The sequence below is a fragment of the Pelodiscus sinensis genome, chromosome 3, assembly GCF_049634645.1.
Source record: "Pelodiscus sinensis isolate JC-2024 chromosome 3, ASM4963464v1, whole genome shotgun sequence".
Lineage (NCBI taxonomy): Eukaryota > Metazoa > Chordata > Testudines > Trionychidae > Pelodiscus > Pelodiscus sinensis.
In genome coordinates this window covers 132395041-132414261 of record NC_134713.1, presented here as the reverse complement: position 1 = coordinate 132414261, position 19221 = coordinate 132395041, and the positions used below count along the sequence as shown (strand labels likewise).

The following is a 19221-nucleotide window of genomic DNA, read 5'->3' as shown; positions in this document are numbered from 1 at the left end:
GTTGTTGTTTTCTTACTGAATAAATGTATAACAAATATTGAAAAACAATATTTTCATGTTGTTATTTGTGAAACAAACAACAATCAGTTTGTTTTACAGTGTTCAAAAAACAAACTCACTCTTAATTTCCTCTTAAGGATTGTCAGTGCACCACAGAGGTGTGATTTCTAAAGTGTACTAATGTGATGGTCTGTGTAGGCCCTGCTGGTGCACATGAAAGTAGAGTGTTTTAACATAGTACTTCAAAAAAGTGCATGAAAAACCTTTAGTTCACACCAGCAGGTTCTACCTGGACACAAACACATTAGGGTCTGGTCTACACTACAGTGGAAGGTCAAAGTAAGATACACAATTCTAGCTACATAAATTGCAAAGCTGGAGTCAATCTATTTTACATCGTGTTTCTGCACCGTCCACAGTGGGAGACCAATGGGAGCAAACATTCCTGTTGGCTTCCCTTACTCCTCATGAGGATCAGGAGTAGCATCACTGGCAGGTGCGCCCTCTGAGTTCGATTTAGCGGGAAGATTGCCCGTGGCAGCACTGATCTTCCACGTAGTGTAGATGTACCCTAAAACATTTTAGAATTCACATTTCCCCTGTGCAGAAAATCCTCTCCTGGGGAACAAACTTCTTTAAAGCTTATCTTTTACACTGTAAATATATTTCTGCAAAGCTACCAGATAGTTGGTTTCCATTAACTTGTGGTGAATCCCATAATTTTGCTTCCAAAATGTTTCTTACCAACGAGAAAGCTAATCATCATATTTAATATGGCAACATTTATTTTTTTTAATAATATCTAGTAGAAAATTAAGGGCTGATTCAGCTTGGATTGATGCTGTCAGAAGCTCTGTCACAGGGCCTCAACAACAGCAAATCTGCCAGAGAAGAAATTTGTGGGGAAGGGAAGCAGCCCCTCCTCCACTCTTGAACATGCACACAGGAACCTCTCAAACCCAAAGAAAGCAAAGAATAGAAGTCTATATGCAGATATATACTGCAAATTATGCTAAATATATTGTAGTTAGAAATCAAATTATATTATACACAGGAATCATTTTAATATAACGTACCTGGTTTTTAGCACAGATTCCACGAGCTATTTCATAATTGACATCTATTGTCTGCATCAGCAATTCTGGCCTGTAGATTTCCACATCTATTGATAAACCTAGATTCTCCATATAGACTATCTGAGCCCAAAATGTCACTTCATCTCCCATGTCCAAATAATAGACATTTAAATTCATGCTGTGCTTAAATACGATATATGGACAAAAACCTTGAAAATCGAGTGCAAAATTAAATACTTCAAGTGTTAAGGGATAGTCCTCACGGTGTATTTTAGAACCATTGATAAACAACATATACAGATTACCAGATGGATTCAAGTAAAGGACTATGTTTTCACTTTCCTCTTCCCATGCAGGGAGTGCCTCAGCTTCTTTTGTTTCAACTTTTAAAAAGTACATTTTATTGTTTCTCAGTTTTATCACACTGTTCCCAAAATAGTCTGCAGGAAAGAAAAAGAAAAGTCATCTTTACGTGTGTAGTTTAAATTTCCAAAGCAATGATGAAAATACTGATTCTTTTAAAAAAATACAGATTTGTTTTACTACTTCTACTGTACTTTCCACAAATAGGCTATGTCTACACTGGCGTGATCTTGCACAAAAATTCTTTAGCGCAAGAGTTCTTGTGTTAAAGTAGTTGTGCAAAAGAGCGTCTACACTGGCATGTGCTTTTGCGCAAGAGATGTGTTTTTGCGCAAGAGAATCCATGCCAGCGTAGATGCTCTCTTGTGCAAGAAAGCTCTGATGGCCATTTTAACCATAGGGCTTTCTTGCGCAAGAAATTCATGTTGCCTGTCTACACTGGCCTCTTGCGCAAGAACAGTTGCGCAAAAGGGCTTCTTCCTGAACGGGAGCCTTATAGTTCTTGCGCAAGAAGCCCTGATTTCATTCAGAAGAACGTCAGTGTTCTTGTGCAAGAACACATAGTCAGTGTAGACAAGCAGCAAGTTTTTGTGCAAGAGTGGCCGCTTTGGCGCAAGATTGCGCCAGTGTAAACACAGCCATATAGTATTTGTTCCTATCCAAAATTTCTTCTGCTTATTATATTGTCATGTAGTGCGATCTGTGCCTTTTTGAGTGCTGTTCACCACCACATATGATGCTGTAAGTATCTAAATAATGAAGTGTTTTAGGATCTTTCAGGATGAAAAGTGCTGCATAGGAGCCAGGAGCATGTGAGGCTGCATGAAGTGGGAGAATAGGAGTGAACAAGCAGGTTTATGGAGATGATGATACAGAGATGAGCAACACCTGGTTCACATTTTCAATGTTTTTCCTCACAAGCATGAAAATACAAGTTTCTGTATGTTTTTTAATTAATGATTGCTTAGATAATGTGCATCCATTTGTCATCAAGTATAATTTAACTCCTGGGGGAATTCTGCCCCACTGTGTAATGCAGATCTGCATAATAAGGTACTCTGCAGAATTTCCTTTTTCCCTGAAGAATTAATGCTGCAGAGCCACTGGCTGCCATTAGGGACCCCTGGACTCTGCAGAACCCAATTCTCTAGCTTGCAAATATAAGACACTGCCAGACGCTGCCAAGGGGGAATGCTGGAGGGTTCCAGGCTGCTCTGGTTCCCAGTATGACCTGAAGGAAGGAGGTGGCACGCAGGAAACTCTGTACAAGTCTGGGACCCAGGATCAGGCTTTTTCTCTCTTTAGCTCTCTGCAGGGGAGGTGAGGAGGGTGTCTGATTTGATGAGTGCCCTGTAGCTGGGCTCTGGGGATGAAAGGGTGTGAGTGTCAGGGCTGGAGGTGGGGGAGGCCCTATATCTGGCTTAGAGAGGAGAGAGTGCAGATATCTGGGCAGGGGGAGAGTCCATGACTGAGTCCTGGAGATAGGGGGTGTGGGAGTCTTGCCTTGCAGCCTGCACTCTGGAGAGTGGGGATGTGGGTGTCTGGACTGAGGGGCATTCCACAGCAGAGTTCTGGGGAGGAGGAGTGCAAGTAGCAAAGCTCTGGCAGGGAGGAGGGTATTTGGGTGTCTGGGCTGGGAGGCGGGCGGGAACCCAAGACTGGGATCTGGAGAGAGGGGACAGAGAAATAGGAAATGGACTTTTGTAGGAGTTTCCTTCTTTCTCCATTTATGGGAAATCTTTTTCATTGTGTATATTGTTACAGTTGTTGACAGGTATTTTGAAATAAATTATAAAAATAATTAAAACTAGCATGATTAAGTATTGCTGTTTTTATAAATAAAATATACAAAATTTTAAGATTTTGTGCACAGAAGTTTTGTTTTTTTGGCACAGAATTCCCCCAGTGGTAATATTTGATGCGGGAACATTTTTCTCCATTGCATGGTGGTTCCTTACCTTACAGTAATAGTGGTTCACTGAAGTATATAGTTTATATGGACCCCTCTCAAAATGCATATATCCTATGTGTGTGAGTCTGAATTTCCTTGGCTAGCTGCAGTTATTCAGTATTAAAATTAAGGAAACAACCTACAAAACTGCTGTTAAAATACCAGGTTTCCAAAAATGCAAACACAAGGATTGGTGTGATGACAAGGACAAAGATGCCTGAGCACCTCTTGATAAGATGCATGTGACTCACCTGGCCTGTATCAGCAGTAAAGAGACTGTCACTAGGAAATCAGCATACATTCAAGCTAAGCAGAAGGCCAAGACAAATTTCAGCAAATGAAAGAGGACTAGTGGAAATATAAAGCAGTATAAGCATTATAAACCATACCTTATGAAGCACTGTTTATGGGGGAGCTGCTTTGGGGATCTGAATAACCCTTACTCTTCCAGTTGATATAATGGCCACTAAAAAGTAGTCTTCACTGATAAGTTGTTATAAGAAACAAGGTTGATGGGGCTCCTCTTTGAGTCCTTAACAACTTGTTAATACTACACTGAGGTTACAAAAGAGAGAGGCTCCTAAAGTAGGAGGAAAATATGACTAAGGATCTTAAGAAATTACCTTAAGGTCCTGGACAACTGTTGATTGAGCAAATACAGTGTGGCCCTAGATAGGAGGGTGATTTGAATATATTGCTGCTAGATGGATCTTTAAGGTATGTCTACATATCAAAGTTATTTCAGGATACCAGAGGTATCCTGAAATAGCTACCCTGGGTCTTTTGAACGTGTCTGCTATTCAGAAATTGTGTAGCTTATTTTGAGTTTATGATGCTGTGAAGGTGCACCCTTATGGAACTAAGAATCCAGATGATTTCATGGCAAGTAAACAATCCAGTACTGTTGTAATGGGTGTTGTCAGGGGAGACGATGCATGGTAAGATGCCTAATAGAAAACCTGTTCTATTCAGTTTTATAAGTCATTCTAGTTGAGACTTTCCTCCTTTGGAGTAAAATGTTCTGAACTTTTCTAGTGAATGTTAGCCAGTCTGGATCTAGGCTGTTAGATGTAATAATGTTCTACAAGACTATGTTGATTAGAGCAGGCTAAGTGACTAATGGCTGCACCTTTTGTTTCAACAGTACTTTGTGACAGAGATTGTTGAAGAAGGACTGGGATGATGGATAGTAGATAGGATGGGACTGAAATTGTATGCAATACACATTGCTGACAATCTCTTGGACACACAACTCAACAGCAAACCTACCCCAGGCTTTCTGGAAAAAATAGCAGTTGCCAAAATAGGGGAAAAGGGTAGAGATTCTCCAAAAGTTCTGCTAGGCTCTTGACTATGATGTGGAAATTGCCACTGAAAGGAAGATATCAAGAGCACCATAGCTGAGAAAGAGTAGATGGGTCATCTATGCCTAAACCTCTGCTACTCCCTTGGTAGCTCCACTGTGTGTTTGTGAGTTGCTGGGCTGTCTTTTTAGCCCATGAAGAACGCACTTTCACACCCAAAGTCTTTCAGGCCCTTCTTCGAGAGCACCACTTTATTAATATAACAAAAGTTGTAAATTCTCAGAGGGGTAGCCATATGAGTCTGTATCTGTGAAACCAACAAGGAGTCCCGTGGCACCTTAAAGACTAACAGATTTATTAGGGCATAAGCTTTCAGAAGTGTTTTTTGCCCACAAAAACTTATGCCCAAATAAATAAATAAAAAGTGGCTCCAGAGTCCCTTAATGACTTGAGAGCTTCTTAGCTCTTTGAAGAGATCGCAGCCCTCAAATGGAAGATCTTTTGCTATGGTTGGGCTCTCCTTGTGTACTCCCACTGACTGGTACCAAGAGGGTCATCATATTGCCACCTATCTAGCCATGGTATGTACAGATCTTTCAGATGCACACAAAGCAGGGATGTTCTAGATTAGTTGCCCCCTAACATGATGGATTTTAATTCTTGTGTATACTTCTGTCAGAGGAGCTGTTTCATAAATCAAAGATAATTCTTTCAAGTGCAGACTGTAGTGCATGTTTCGTAATGTGCCTCTGAATGGCAGAGTCGTCAACTTTTTTCTGTTCCACACCCATTCTCTTCTTCACTATTTACTTGGATCTTTCCTGAACAGCCACTACAAGTGAGCCAGGCACTTGATGTAAATAAAATACAGAGTCCTTAAGGAGGAACTTGGTACTATCTATCCATCCTCTTGGAAATGGCAATTATTGATACTGGACTTGGCCCCAGGTCTTTTACAGTCTCTTATGAATAGACATGTCAAGTTTACCAGGCATGGAAAAGAGCAGACTTTCTTGTAGTTGATGTGACTTCTCTTGCACTACTTCCAGTAGGATGTTAAAGGTCTCAGCAATGTATTTCATTATCAGGTCTAGGATGACTTTAAGTTACCTGCAGGACCTGGTTGCCTCATCAGGGAAGGATGACAAAATTGCAGCTGGTATCAGTTGTTCTGCTATATCTGCTCATTAATTGTTCTCACTCTTTGGGGAAAGGGAACTAACTCTAGAAAAGGGAAAGAATGTTGGCTTGCAGGCATATGGCTGTCTATCGTAAGGCACCAAGCAGGGCCATGACTGATAAGTAAATGGATACTATACTGATGGACACAGAGGAGCATACCTGGAGGACTGCCCCTTAAAAGACGCATGCCTTCTCCTGCTCAAGGAGCCATCTCTGGACTCCTTCCCTGCTTTAAGTTTGGTAGAACAGATAAAGTAGATGGGACCAATGTCTCAAGTGCTCTATGTGGTATCATGACTTTGGAAGACTGAAAGGCTAGTTAGCACTGCTGACATTGTATGAGCCAGCAAAAAGGACTCCACTACCAGATCTATGGACAGGTCACTTGAGGTCACCAGAGGGGGTCCAGAGCAGGTGTGGGAGCATGTCCCGGGCGGGGTGGTGCAGCTGTAGAGAAAGAAGAGAAGTGGTCAGTTCTTCCTGGGGACACAGTGGATGATTCCCAGCCCCTCCCCCACGATGTGAGGGTGACCATGCCCTGCACTGTCAGAGCTGCTGTGCTTGCACAGAGGCCATGGTCAAGATGTCTGGCTCTCCCCAGTACTTGGAACCGCCCTGAGACCGCACCCATGCCCCTGTGCTGTGTATAGTGTGGCCAGGGCGGGGGGGGGGGGGAGGGGACAGATGTCCCCTGCTCTGTGTAGAGGGTGTGTGTGAAGGGAGGTCCCGCCCCGGGGGACCTGGCACGGGGTCGGGAATGTGTCAAGTCTCTTCACACACGCATGTGCCTATTGGACCACGGCCTCTGGGTGCCACACAATTGGAGCCACCTGCCCAAAGGTGGCAAGGCATGTGCTCACACGTGCACAGGTGGCTGCATGATCCGTGGGAGTCATGGCCCACATGCGCGATCCCTGGTCTCCCTCTCTGCCTCCCCTCTGGGCAGGGGACAGTGCTGGCACTTACCCAGTATGGCCTCCCTGGACAACCCTGCCGACTCCAGTGCTGGAACAGCTGGCGGTGGCCCCTTTGCTGTGCCCGGGTCAGGACCCTCCGGTCCCGGCTCGCTGCCTCCTGGGCTGGTGCGGACCACTCCACCTCCCAAGAGTTGGTCGAGGGAGGGAAGTAGGGGCAGGTGCAGCCCCTGCTGCGGCGGCGCCTCTGGTGCCCTGGCATATGCCTGCCGCAGCTGCTTAACTTTCAGGCACACCTGCTCCTGGGTGCGCCTGTGTCCCTTTTGGGCCATGGTGGCCACTTTGCGGCCATAGATCACCGCGTTCTGCCGCGGAGATCATGGATGTTGGGGGCCTGCCCCCAAACCTCAGTGAGATCCATGACCTCCACATTAGTCCAGGAGGGCGCACGCCGTCTACGGCCCCTGGGTGCTGGGGGACTGGGCGGGGGATGGCTGGCTGTCACTGGCTCCCTGGCTCATTCTGGGGCCACTGGATCAGGGGCAGAGACTGCTGGCAGGGCTGGCTCTGGAAAGTGCTGTCTGGCCAGAGTCTACCCCTTAAAGGGCCCCGAGGCTGGGAGAGAGGAGGAGTTTTCCTGGTTTGGCCCAGAGTGGCCACCAGGGGGAACCTGGGAAGGGCTAGCCTCCAGCTAGTTCGAATTAAGTGGCTACACAGCTCTTAATTCGAACTAGGCATTACTCCTCATAGAATGAGGTTTACACTAGTTTTGAATTAAGCGCTCCACTAGTTTGATTTAAATTCGAACTAGCGGTTTGTATGTATAGCTGCTATTAAAGTTAATTCGAACTAACGGCTGTTAGTTCGAATTAACTTTGTTGTGTAGACATACCCTCAGAGTGTTATGGCTAAATATATGGTAGGACAGATTGTTTAGCATAAGTAGCTAACACATTCAAGGGACTAGTCAAGATGAAGTGGCCCATTAACAACTCTGCAGTTATAGGGGAGAAAGGAAGTATGTGGGGGGGAAGAGGAGTGGAAGCTGTGGTGGGTTGTTAGTGTGCTACAGACTGCTTTAATAAGCCATAAATCCAGTGTCCCTATTCAGTCCATGATTTTTAGTTTTTAGCAGAGTTATGAATGTAAACTCCCAAGCTTGTGTTTTGAAAGTGTTGTGAAGATTTCCTTTGAGGATGAAGACTGAAAAGGTCAGCTATAGCATGCTTGCTTTATGGAGAGTGTTCACCCATAGTTGATAGAGTGTTTTTGTCTCTTATTTTGCTTTGTGAGTTTATTTGAGATCATGGTGATTGCCAATTTCACTCACATAGTTGCTATTGGGGCATTTAGTGCACTGGATGTGGTACACCAGAGTTGTGATAGGCATGTATAGGGGCCATAAATCTTGAAAAGGGAAGGGGTGCAGGTGATCATTGCAGCAGTGGAGATATGTCTGCAGGTTTTGCATCCATTGCTCTGGCAGAGTCTGGTGCTGCTTTCATACACACAGGATGTAAGCAGGATCTGAATTAGCTGTCCCCTGAGCTTTAGGAAAAGACTTCAAGAATGGATCGTGTTAGCATAGGCACAACTACTCTGTCAATGTGCACAGCATGATAGAACTGCTTTGCCAAAAGGGAAGGTTACTCACCTGTGCAGTAACTGGAGTTCTTCAAGATAGTTGTCCCCATGGGTGTTCCACCTTAGGTGCTATGAGTATTATTCTGGCCCTGTCATGTTTGATCTTGAGGATCACTCATTGTATAAGTGGAAATGGCGGAAATACATATGCCAGTTGTGCTGTCCATCGTATACTGGTCCCCTAGGGAGCAGGGACCTATGCCCACTCTGGAGCAGTATTGTGGGCATCGAGCATTCTTGTGTATAGCGAACAGGTCCACTTTCGGGAATCCCCACTTCTTGAAGAGGTAAGTTAGCACTGATTGGTTTATCTCCCACTTGTGGTTTTGTCTGCTTAGATTGTCCACTAGTATATTGTCTTTGCCCGATAGGTAGGTTGCAATCAGGAGTATGTTTCATGGGATACACCATTCCCAGAGGCGTGTGGCCTCCTGGCATAGCTGGTGTGAATGTGCTCCTCCCTGGCTGTTGATGTAATATATTGTGGAGATGTTGTCTGAAAAAATTTGTATAGTTTTTTTTTCAAATCATTGGAAGAAAGTGCATGCAAGCATTCCTTATGGCCCTTAGCTCTAGTAGGTTTATGTGGTTCCTGGTCTCGTCACGGGTCCATTGACCCTGCACAAGCTCTTGTTGTAGGTGAGCCCCATAACCCAGTAGTGAGGCATCTATAGTGACTGTTGCTGACAGTGGAATCAGTTGAAAGGGGACTCTTATACATACATTGTTGCGTATTGTCCACAATGTAAGGGAGGATTTTATCTTGTTGGGCACGGATAGGCCTTTGTTCAAAGGGTGGATGTGAGGCCAACAGGTTGTGCGTAGCCATGCCTGCAATGGGTGCATGCATAATCTGGTGTGTGGTACTACAGATGTAGCTGCTGCCATGTGCCTAGTATTTGCAAGCATAATCGTGATGTTATACAAGGACTTGACTGTGCTGTTTCTAACAAGAGCTTGAGTGAGATCCATTTGTGGTGTGTGTGGTAAGTAGGCCCTGGCTTTTACACAGTCAGTGTGACCCTTTGAACTCTAGAGTTTGAACAGGGGAGAGAGTACATTTTGCTACATTTAGAAGTAGCCCCAGAGAGTCGAAGAGGGCTCTGATTGTCGAGACTACTTGCTGTGTTTCCTGTTCTGTAGGGCTGGTTACTAGGCAGTCGTCTAGATAGGGAAATACTGTAATTCGTTTTTTGCGTAGGTATGCCATTACCTCTGTGAGTACTTTTGAGAATACTCGAGGTGCGGTGGACAGTCTGAAGGTAGCACTCTGTATTGGAAGTGACTGTCCTTTATCATAAAACAGAGGAATCTTCTGTGTGATGGGTGGATTGATATGTAAAAATAAGTATCCTGGAGGTCGTGGGTAGACAGCCATGCTCCTTTTTCCAAGGCAGGTAAAATTGTAGCCAAGGTAACCAACTTGAAGTGTTGGCATTTGACGTAGCGGTTGAGTTTGTGGAGATCCACTACAGGTCTCCAACCCCCCGACTTCTTGATGGTAAGAAAAATAATGTGAATAGAAACCCTTGCCCCTGTGTTGCTTCGACACCTCTTCTATATCCCTCACAGTAAGGAGGTACTCCGCCTCTTGTAGAAGTAGGCTCTCATGAGAGGAGTCCCTGAAAAGGAATGGGTGGGTGTGGGTAGGAGTGTGGGGGACCAGTTGTGAATGGGATGCAATAACCGGTTTTTACAATTTCTAGCACCCATTTGTCAGTGATGTTTGACCAGGCTGCATAGAAGTTGGCTAGTCTGTTGCCAAATATTGTTGATGATCCTGGCTGCTGCCTTGGAAATATCAGGGCTGTCTGACCCTAGACCAGGACTTCAAAACTGTTATCTGGATGTCGATGATTACTCTGTGGATAATTGTTCCTATGTCTGTCTGTCTATGTCTGGTCTGTCGCTGACGTCATCTGTTGTCATACTGCCATTGTTGTTGGTTAAACAATGACGGTTTGTATCTTTGTTGTAATTATCTGTTTTGTTTCCATTTTATACCAGGTACCTGGATGCCCAACGTTCTGAGTGTGGCCCTAGAGTCCTTCAGGGTATGGAAGGATGTGTTTGTGGACTCTGCAAAGAGTTTTGTTCCCTCAAAGGGGAGATCTTCAGTGGTGGATTGGACTTCGCTCAGAAAACCAGAGAGCTAAAGCCATGATGCCCTCCTCATCACTACTGCTGAAGCCAAAGTTCTGGCTGCTGTGTCTGCGGAATCCAATGCAGCCTATAGGGCTGTGCGAGCTATTAGTGTACATTTCTTGATGTTTGCCTGAACTGTTCTCTCTGTGTCAGGGATAGATTCAATAAAGGACGCAATTTGATCAAATATGCGGTGTGTGTATTTTGCTAATAGCGCGACATAGTTAGCTATTCTTATCTACAGGCTTACTGACGAATACGCCTTTTTCCCCATAGTATCCAGCCTCTTCCAATCCTTGTCATTGGGAGTTGTGCGTGTATTCTGTTGCCTCCCTCTTTGATTGACTGCTTCCACAACCAAAGAGTATGGTATTGGGTGAGAAAACAGAAATTCTGCTCCCTTCAGTGCTACATAGAATTTTCTGTCTGCTCTTTTGTAGGTTGGCAAAATTGTGGCCAGGGTATTCCATATATTTTTGGCTGGATCCACGAGGGCCTCATTCATGGGGATGGCTAATTTTGATTGAAGAGATGTGTGTAAAATAGTTGTGAGTTTATGCTGCGACTGTGGAGCTTTTGAGAGAAGGCTCTCCAGGGCATCCACGACTCTTTTGAAAAGCTCCTGGAATGATTTTGTATCCTCTCCTGCAGTTGATGGTGGAGGCATTAATGTGTTGTCTGTAGACGTGGCAGAAGTATGTGCAGGTGGGGAAGGTAGTGAACTGTGATTTTCCCCAGTGGTATCCCCATCCTGTCCTCCGTGTCAGAGCTGTAATGCTCTATGGGCTGTTTGGTTGATGAATGGGACCATGGTGTCATGGGAGACTGTGTAACATGTTGCTTGTAGAGCGTCCAAGGGTCCCAGGATGGCCAGTTAGGCATAATGGGTGGTGGCATCCATTGTGGTGGCTGCCATTGCTGAGCCTGTTGCAGAGTCTTATGAGAGTAATGCCTAGGTGCATGATGTGGTTTATGGATCTCCTCCTCATTGTCATTAAAGCTTGCTGCTAGAGAGCTAGCTAGAGTGGCTGAGAGAGTGCCCCGCAGAGTGTTTGGGGTACTGTCAGTACCTAACAAGGGCGTCCGCAGTACTGAATGAACCATCAGTTCAGCTGCTGTTGTGAACTGAGGCATCGGGGGAGGGGCAGGTGGTAGAGAAGGGTAGGAGGCAGGGGGCATTGGTGGCAGCATTAATTGTAATGGAGGCTGCACAGCAAGGGTGTGTCTAGACTACAGGGTTTTGTCGACAAAAGTGGACTTTTGTCGACAAAACTATACCTGCGTCCACACTGCCTTTGAGTTATGTCGACTTAACGTCAACAAAACTCAGCAGTTTTGTCGACGTATGTAAACCTCATTCTACTAGGAATAACACCTTTTGTCGACAGAGTTCTGTCAATAGAAGGCATTATTGCATCTACACTGTCCTTTGCGTCCACACTGTTATGTCGACAAAGCGGCTTGCTTTGTCGACAGAACTGGATGTAGTCTAGACGCTCTATGTCGACATAAGTTTTGTCGACAGATTCTGTTGACAAAACTTATGTCGACGTAAGCCTGTAGTCTAGACATACCCCAAGAGCTGTCGGTGCCATGTATTCCAGCAGTGCCGGTGGTGCTGCCTCAGGTAATGCGCTCCGGCTTGGTGCCGTGTGTGAGCACTGCTTGTTTCATGCCTCAGCTGTTGGTGCGTGTTTGCCTGCTGGTGCCAACAAGGAGATTTTACTTTTCGCTCCTGTCAGTGTTTTGTCTGATGTGTGGTGCGTCTGTTTGGGATCCTGGCTTTTCTCCTTGCTGGCCCCTTTTGATCACTGCTTCTCCGACCCCTTCACTTGGGGTAGAAGTGCAGCATTAGCATGGACTGATCACTTCTTTGATGTCGATTCAGTTCCTGAGGAGGAGCAAGACCGTTTATTAACATTAGTCTTTTGCCACTCCTTTGGGCTGGACCTGGGGGGACTCTGTCTTTCTGACCCCGTACCAGGTGACCGCTGAGGGATGGATTGATCAGGATCAGTGGGATGTCTTGAGCTGCTCTCTATTTGGAGCATTTTTAATTGAATTTTTAATCTTCTAGAGCGGTTAGTCAAATTCTGGCAATGTGGGCAGTTATCTGATGCGTGATACTGCCTGAGACAACGGAGGCACTGGTCATGGCTGTCGGAGATTGAAATGGCAAGTTTGCAGGTAGTACACTGCCTGAATCCGGACGAACTTGGCGTATCCTGGAAAGTCAGCAGTAGCATGTCTGTTATGTGCTGCTAGTGTAATGAAGCAATCATCACTTCTCTACTTTTTTTTAAAGCCTTAGTAATAGAAGCTATCACTACCTCTAAGAATCTAAACTATAACGGAACTTGTCTAAATGAACTATATACAAGGAAATAAGTCCTGAATTAGATGAAGGGGAGACTGCTGATCTGCAACTATAGCTGGCGGTGGTTGAGAAGGAACTTAAGGGCAGCGGGGGGCAGGCTGCGCATTAGCCTCCTCAGAACACACACCGGCGCATGTGCAGCTGGCCAGGGGTACTGCTGTCAACAAATCTCTGTCTCTGAGCTCAGTGGTGCTGAAGCACCTAAGGTAGAGACCCATGGGGACACTCCTCGAAGAAGAATGGTCACTTCTGCCTGGTGTTGGGTTACAAATCTCTCTAGTGTGGGAGTAATGAAATATTGTTTTCCTTACTGTATGAGTAAAAGCAACAGAACTGTAGTTAGCTTGCCTCAGTTGAGGGAGTCACCTGGGGTGAAAGTAACTTAACATTTCTTACAGGTACTGTACTATCACAACTTTCCCCTCTAAAAAAATTAAGTGTGTGGTAGAGTGCAGGCGCTTCTGGGCAGAGGGCTGGGGTGGGGTGTGTGTGCAGGAAGCAGGGCAGGAGGCTGGGACTATGGGTGGAGGCACAGGAGTCAAGACAGGGGGCTGGGGATCGAGGGGGTGCAGGAGAGAATGACACTTGGGGTGGGGAGTGCAGGAGGCAGGGGATTGAGGTGTGTGGGGGGTTAACTTTACCTGGCTGGAACGGGGCCACTGCAGCTGATTCCACCTCCCCTTCTATACTGCCATGCTGGAGCAGAGCTGGGACTAGGTTGCCACAGCCAGATGGGGCCACTGCTAGCCCCTCCCACAGCAGATGGGGGGCAGCCTGCGGGGCCCGCCCCAGGGATGGGGCTGGAGCCAGACAGCAGCAGCTGCAGCTGGACAGGGACTAATTCTGTGCTCCAGTCTTCAGCAGGAGTAAAGCTGAGGCTGGGCTGCTGCGGCAGCACTGGGTCTGCTGCCAGATGAGGGCCAGACCATGGGGCCCACACCCAGATTGGGTCTGGGGCCAAACTGCTGCAGCAGCAGCCATGGCCCATCTAGACAGGGGCCAATTCCAAGCCCCTCCTGCAGAAGCAAGGCTGAGGCTGGGCCACTGTGACAGGAGCAGGGCTGCTGCCAGCCCTTCCTGAAACAGGCAGGAGCTGGGCTGCCAGTTGCAGCTATAGCCTGGCTAGACAGAGGCTGATGCCACACCCACTGGCAGGAGTGGGGCCAGGTGCTGGGGCCAGATGGCGGCTGTGATCATTACACCAGCTAGGAGCGTGTGCACCTCCCCTTCAGCTCACCCCCGCCAGCCAGCCCCTTTAAATTGCCTGCCTGTCTCCTGTAGAGGGGTGTGCCCCAGCTGGCTCCTACCAGAGCAGCACACTGTGGTGTGGCACCTTACTTTCACCTCTGGAGTCCCCCTAAACTGAACCTCACACAATAAGCAAAAAGGACAACTGCACTGGTGCCAAGTGATGCCAAATCCCAGTGGAGATAAAAGGGTTCCAACAGAGTGGTGAGCAACCAGACAATCGCTCTGCTCCCAAATGGACTCATATAGAAAACTGATAAGATACAAAAACCACCATATTACCTGCGGCTGAACACTTTTTGCAGAGCAATCACTCGATATCTGACCTACTAGTACTTTCATGGAGAGCTCCAAAAGAAATAAATTTATGCAAAGCCTCTAGCTTTCTGAGTCGACTTGAAGGGGAAAAAAAAGGAGCAATGGTCAAGGATATATCCCTTGCCTATACAAATAAAGAAAGCCATTTAGAATTCCCATCATTGAGAGGCACTGAAACATCACAGAAGAGGAATGTCTTAAAACCCAGAGAATTAGCTTCCACTCAAGTCCCTGTTTCAGGAGTGGAGGAGCAGGGCTCCAAGTCTAATATTTATTTATTAATAATGAATATTTTTCTTTTTTAAAGCCAAGAAACAAACTAAAACTTAACTACCTACCTGCAACTCTACCAACTAATCACAAACACTAACTGCAATAAACTTAAAAAACAAAGAATGTCCCTGAAGCACCTTACAAACTAACAAAAATGTCAATGGTATCATGAGCTTTCATGGGCACAACCAACTTCTTCAGATGAAGAGAGCAAGGGGTCCAGAGGTACAAATAAACTGCAGGAAAAAGGGATGTGTAGGGAAAGAGCAGGAAAATAATCTTGTCAATTAGAATGTCCTTGCTAAATGAGGCTAATAGAGTGGGCTGTAAGTACCCGATACTTAGCTTTTGTTGACATGAGAGTGTTGAATGCAGTGGCCCATCCAGTTCATATCTTTGTTCAAACCCTGATTAAAGGTATCAAATTTGCTGATGAAGACAAGTTCCGCAGCTTTTCTCTCCAGCTGGTTTTTGAAATTGCTTTGTAGCAATACAGTCACTTTTAGAACCATAAATGAGTGCCCCGGCTGAAAAAGTACCTCAGGAAAGCATGGGATAAAGAGCCATTGAGTCAGTTTTCTCAAAGAACTACAGCTAATGTGTTTCCTTTTTTCCAGTGCTGCCTACACAGATCAACATTCCTAAGAGATAAGCAAGCAGTAAATCTGCATTCCACAATTATTCAATTAATTATTCCATGACTAGTCTCCCAAAATAGGCATCAAATCTACATGTTAAAAGTTAAAGGCATGTGTGAGACTCCTAAAAGCAGTGCTATGTATCTCAGCTGTGGAAATATTACAGAGATATACCATTGAAGCAACTTTGGACTTAGTAGGATATCAGGTTGTCAATTAGGGTACATCTAGACTACCGCATTTTGTCGACGGAAGTTTTGTCGACAGATACTGTCGACAAAACTTCCGTCGACAAAGAGCGTCCAGACACATTGAGTTCTGTCGACAAAGCAAGCTGCTTTGTCGACAGAACTCCGTAGTCTGGACGCAGTGTTACAGGCAATAACACCGTCTGTCGACAGAACTCTGTCGACAGAAGGTGTTATGCCTCATAAAATGAGGTTTACCAGCGTCGACAAAACTGCTGAGTTCTGTAGTGTAGCGGTAGTGTAGACGCTGGTATAGTTTTGTCGACAAAAGTCCACTGCCAGGTATCAAACATGTATGAATAATGTAATGCTTTTGGATACTCTTTTCAGCCAAGTGGAATGGATCTCTCTGAGAGAGCCCCTTCTGGAATTTCATGGGAAATCAACTTTTGCCCTAACACTGAGATGACTATACTGATGAACAAGGCCAGAAGACCAGTTTCCACTAGGCCTGAGATGTTTCAGAAGAACGTAAGATATGAGATGCTCTAAGAGCCAAGCAGAATTCAGAAAAGTCATAAAGGAATAAGTTTGAGTCCAGGGAAAAAAGGATGGATGAACAGATCCAGAGAGCCCATGAAACTGTGGAAGTTGGACAGTCTAGGGCAGTGTTTCTTAAACTGATGAAGTTGGAAGTGTGCTGTGCAGAACAGAGTTCAAAATGGCCACACTTAAAGGGACAGGCGACTTTTTTTTTTGCTCAACGACTTTTCCCCAACTTTTTTTTGGCTCAACAAAAAATCCTTGGTGTTCCACATAAAAAAAAATTATTGTTTGATCTTCCTTGGTCTTAAAAAGTTTAAGAAACACTGATCCAGGGACCTTATCACAGAGGTAATGCTCCACAAGGGACCTTATCACAGAGTAATGCTCCACAAGGGATTGCAATGAAGAACATGTTGATGCCTAACTTACTCCAGTAAATGTCCTAACATGGTAGGCTCTCTGTATGGCAAATGGAGATAAAATACAGTGGGTCTCTCTAGGACCAGATATCACAGATTCTAACTCAGCACAAAAAATATAAAAGCATGACTAGAGAGGTCTTAGCACCAAAGGGCATAAAGTTAGGACATCACCCACATTAGTCTCTTTCCATGCTTAGGAACTACCGAATATACATATAGCTTTAGTTTTGCTTTATCTTCCCCAAAGCCAAGTGAAAATGATAGAAGACAAGTTAGATTCATAACTCCTGTATTTTTTTCTCTCCCCCATTATTTAGAAGACTAAGTCTAGGCACCAGAAAATAACAATTAAACATGTGGACCTTTTAGTAGAGCTCAATGAAAATAAATCCTTACCTCCAACCTTTTATAATCTGGTTTGATAAACATAGTCATGGGATTTTGCTACACCAGTTTTACTAGCTGAGGATGCTTATTTTATGCAAATATCGCTATGGTGTTAAGGTGCCTTGCATGTGAATGTAGCCAGACATTCAGCACCACACTTACTCAAGTTTCCTTTAAACTCTTCAACAGTAAGAATTTAAAACAGCATTCCCATCTCTAATCCTTTTAGGGAATAGTACTGGAAAAGACAGAGGCAGATTCTGCCTGCATTGTGCACACTAAGGCATTTCAGTCATTATACATGAACATCAGTGCTTGACATCATGAAATTGCACAACACTTTAGGCATACAGCCAATCTTCTTGGTGGCCGCTGAGACAATAGAATCCACAGAAACAACTTCACCATCAGTCAGAAGAAACTGTTCAGTGGGGCTGGACCAAAATAAAACTAGCATGGCAGAGAGAGAGAGAGAGAGAGAGAGAGAGAGAGAGCGTGTGGGGGGGGGGGGGGGGGGAGAGGGCTGGGGAATTGCCCAACTATGTCCATAATGGCACACAAAAGGTTTTTGTTCTTAATAGCACTAAAAACATTAAGGTAGGAAAATTATAGGGAAAATGTGTCAAAGATACTGCTAAGTTCTTTTTGTAGGGAATCAGAAGGAACTGAGGGGTGGATGCAGTCCTTTATATACACTTGATCTTGAGAAAGCAGCATGTATTGCCCCTACAGATACTGATGGCTAGGTTTCAAGCTTCGTATTTGTGGCATGCAACTCTCAGGGATGGGCATGCATGTTGGCAATACTGGAAGGACAAAATTCTGTTAATTATATTTTAAGTATGCCTAGCCCTCTAAAAATGGTATATTTCAGTCCTTAGGAACCCATTAATTTAATCAACTACATAACTGCCATAATCACCTCGAAAAGAGAGAGAGATCTTCAACTTCCTTATTTCTGAAGTTGTTGTCTTACACCCAGATAATGTATTCAAAATGTAATATACTTAACCAATAACCAGTTGATGAATAGCGCCTTTTTGAATTTTTGCTGATGATTCAATATTTGCCTCATTCATTTTAAGAAATCCATTAACTGTATTGTTTTTAGAGCTATAATAGACTGTCTTCTTGTCCCACATCAGCACAGATGGTGATGCTGAATATATAAATTCCATCAACATAAAACCACTGGGAGGAGCATTTAAGGAAAAGTCTCTTAAGACCCACAAATCCAGGTCTTCATTATAAGATGACAGATAAAACACCCTAGAGGAGCTGCATCCAATGCAGGCCATCAACAAAGCAACTTCAGATGGGCGTGAGTCATAGCAAACAGTGCCTATAGATAAAGAAGCAGTTATTGGGAAATTTAGGGCCTTCTTTAGGTTTGTTGTATCTGTTATTTTAACAAACACATTGCCACCATATCCTAGATATTGTTCACTTGATGTCCATACTGCTACTGTACTTAATTTTCTTCCATCCTGTACAAAAAAATGGAACAAAGCTATTAGTCTGTACATCATCTGAAATGCACTATTAATCTATTCCCTCAAGCTTTTCATAAATTATACCACCAGTATCTCCATTAAAAAGTAAAAATGCCTTTCAGCTGCTAGCTCCACTAGAGTCAAGTTGTTGTTATGGACTGGGATGTAAGTGGTCTGGCCTACTAGTCAGAGCATGAGTAATGTCTAGTGCGCAGAGCAGGCATCTAGCTTAGAGAATGAAGCCAAGGGTCAACACCAGAGTCAACTGCCAGTTATCAGAGTCAGGGTCAAGCCCAAGTCATAATCAGTAATTGAAGCTAAGGATCAGAGACCAAATGTCAGAGCCATGGATCAAAGTAGAGTCAGGGTCTGATAACAGGCTGGAGTCAGAGCCAAAACTGATAATGGTGGTGACTGGAGGTAAGATGTAAGGGTATGTCTACACTACCCTCCTAGTTCGAACTAGGAGGGTAATGTAGGCATACCGCACTTGCAAATGAAGCCCGGGATTTGAATTTCCCGGGCTTCATTTGCATAAGCGGGGAGCCGCCATTTTTAAAACCCCGCTCGTTCGAACCCCGTGCAGCGCGGCTACACGGGGCACGAACTAGGTAGTTCGAACTAGGCTTTCTAGTTCGAACTACCGTTACTCCTCATTTCACGAGGAGTAATGGTAGTTCGAACTAGGAAGCCTAGTTCGAACTACCTAGTTCGTGCCCCGTGTAGCCGCGCTGCACTGGGTTCGAACGAGC

The 19221-nt window shown here is 44.9% G+C and overlaps 1 protein-coding gene across 8 annotated transcripts in view; it reads right to left on the bottom strand.

Moving 5' to 3' along the window:
* The window catches only part of CATSPERE (catsper channel auxiliary subunit epsilon), a 100410-nt gene that overhangs the window by 30479 nt on the left and 50710 nt on the right, over positions 1-19221 (bottom strand). For all 8 annotated transcript variants that reach the window (XM_075924875.1, XM_075924873.1, XM_075924874.1 and 5 more), the window contains 2 exons: positions 17989-18463; positions 1077-1516 (listed from right to left, as the gene is read on the bottom strand). In XM_075924875.1, coding sequence (XP_075780990.1) covers positions 1077-1516; positions 17989-18463 — 915 coding nt within the window. The remainder of the gene's footprint in view (positions 1-1076; positions 1517-17988; positions 18464-19221) is intronic.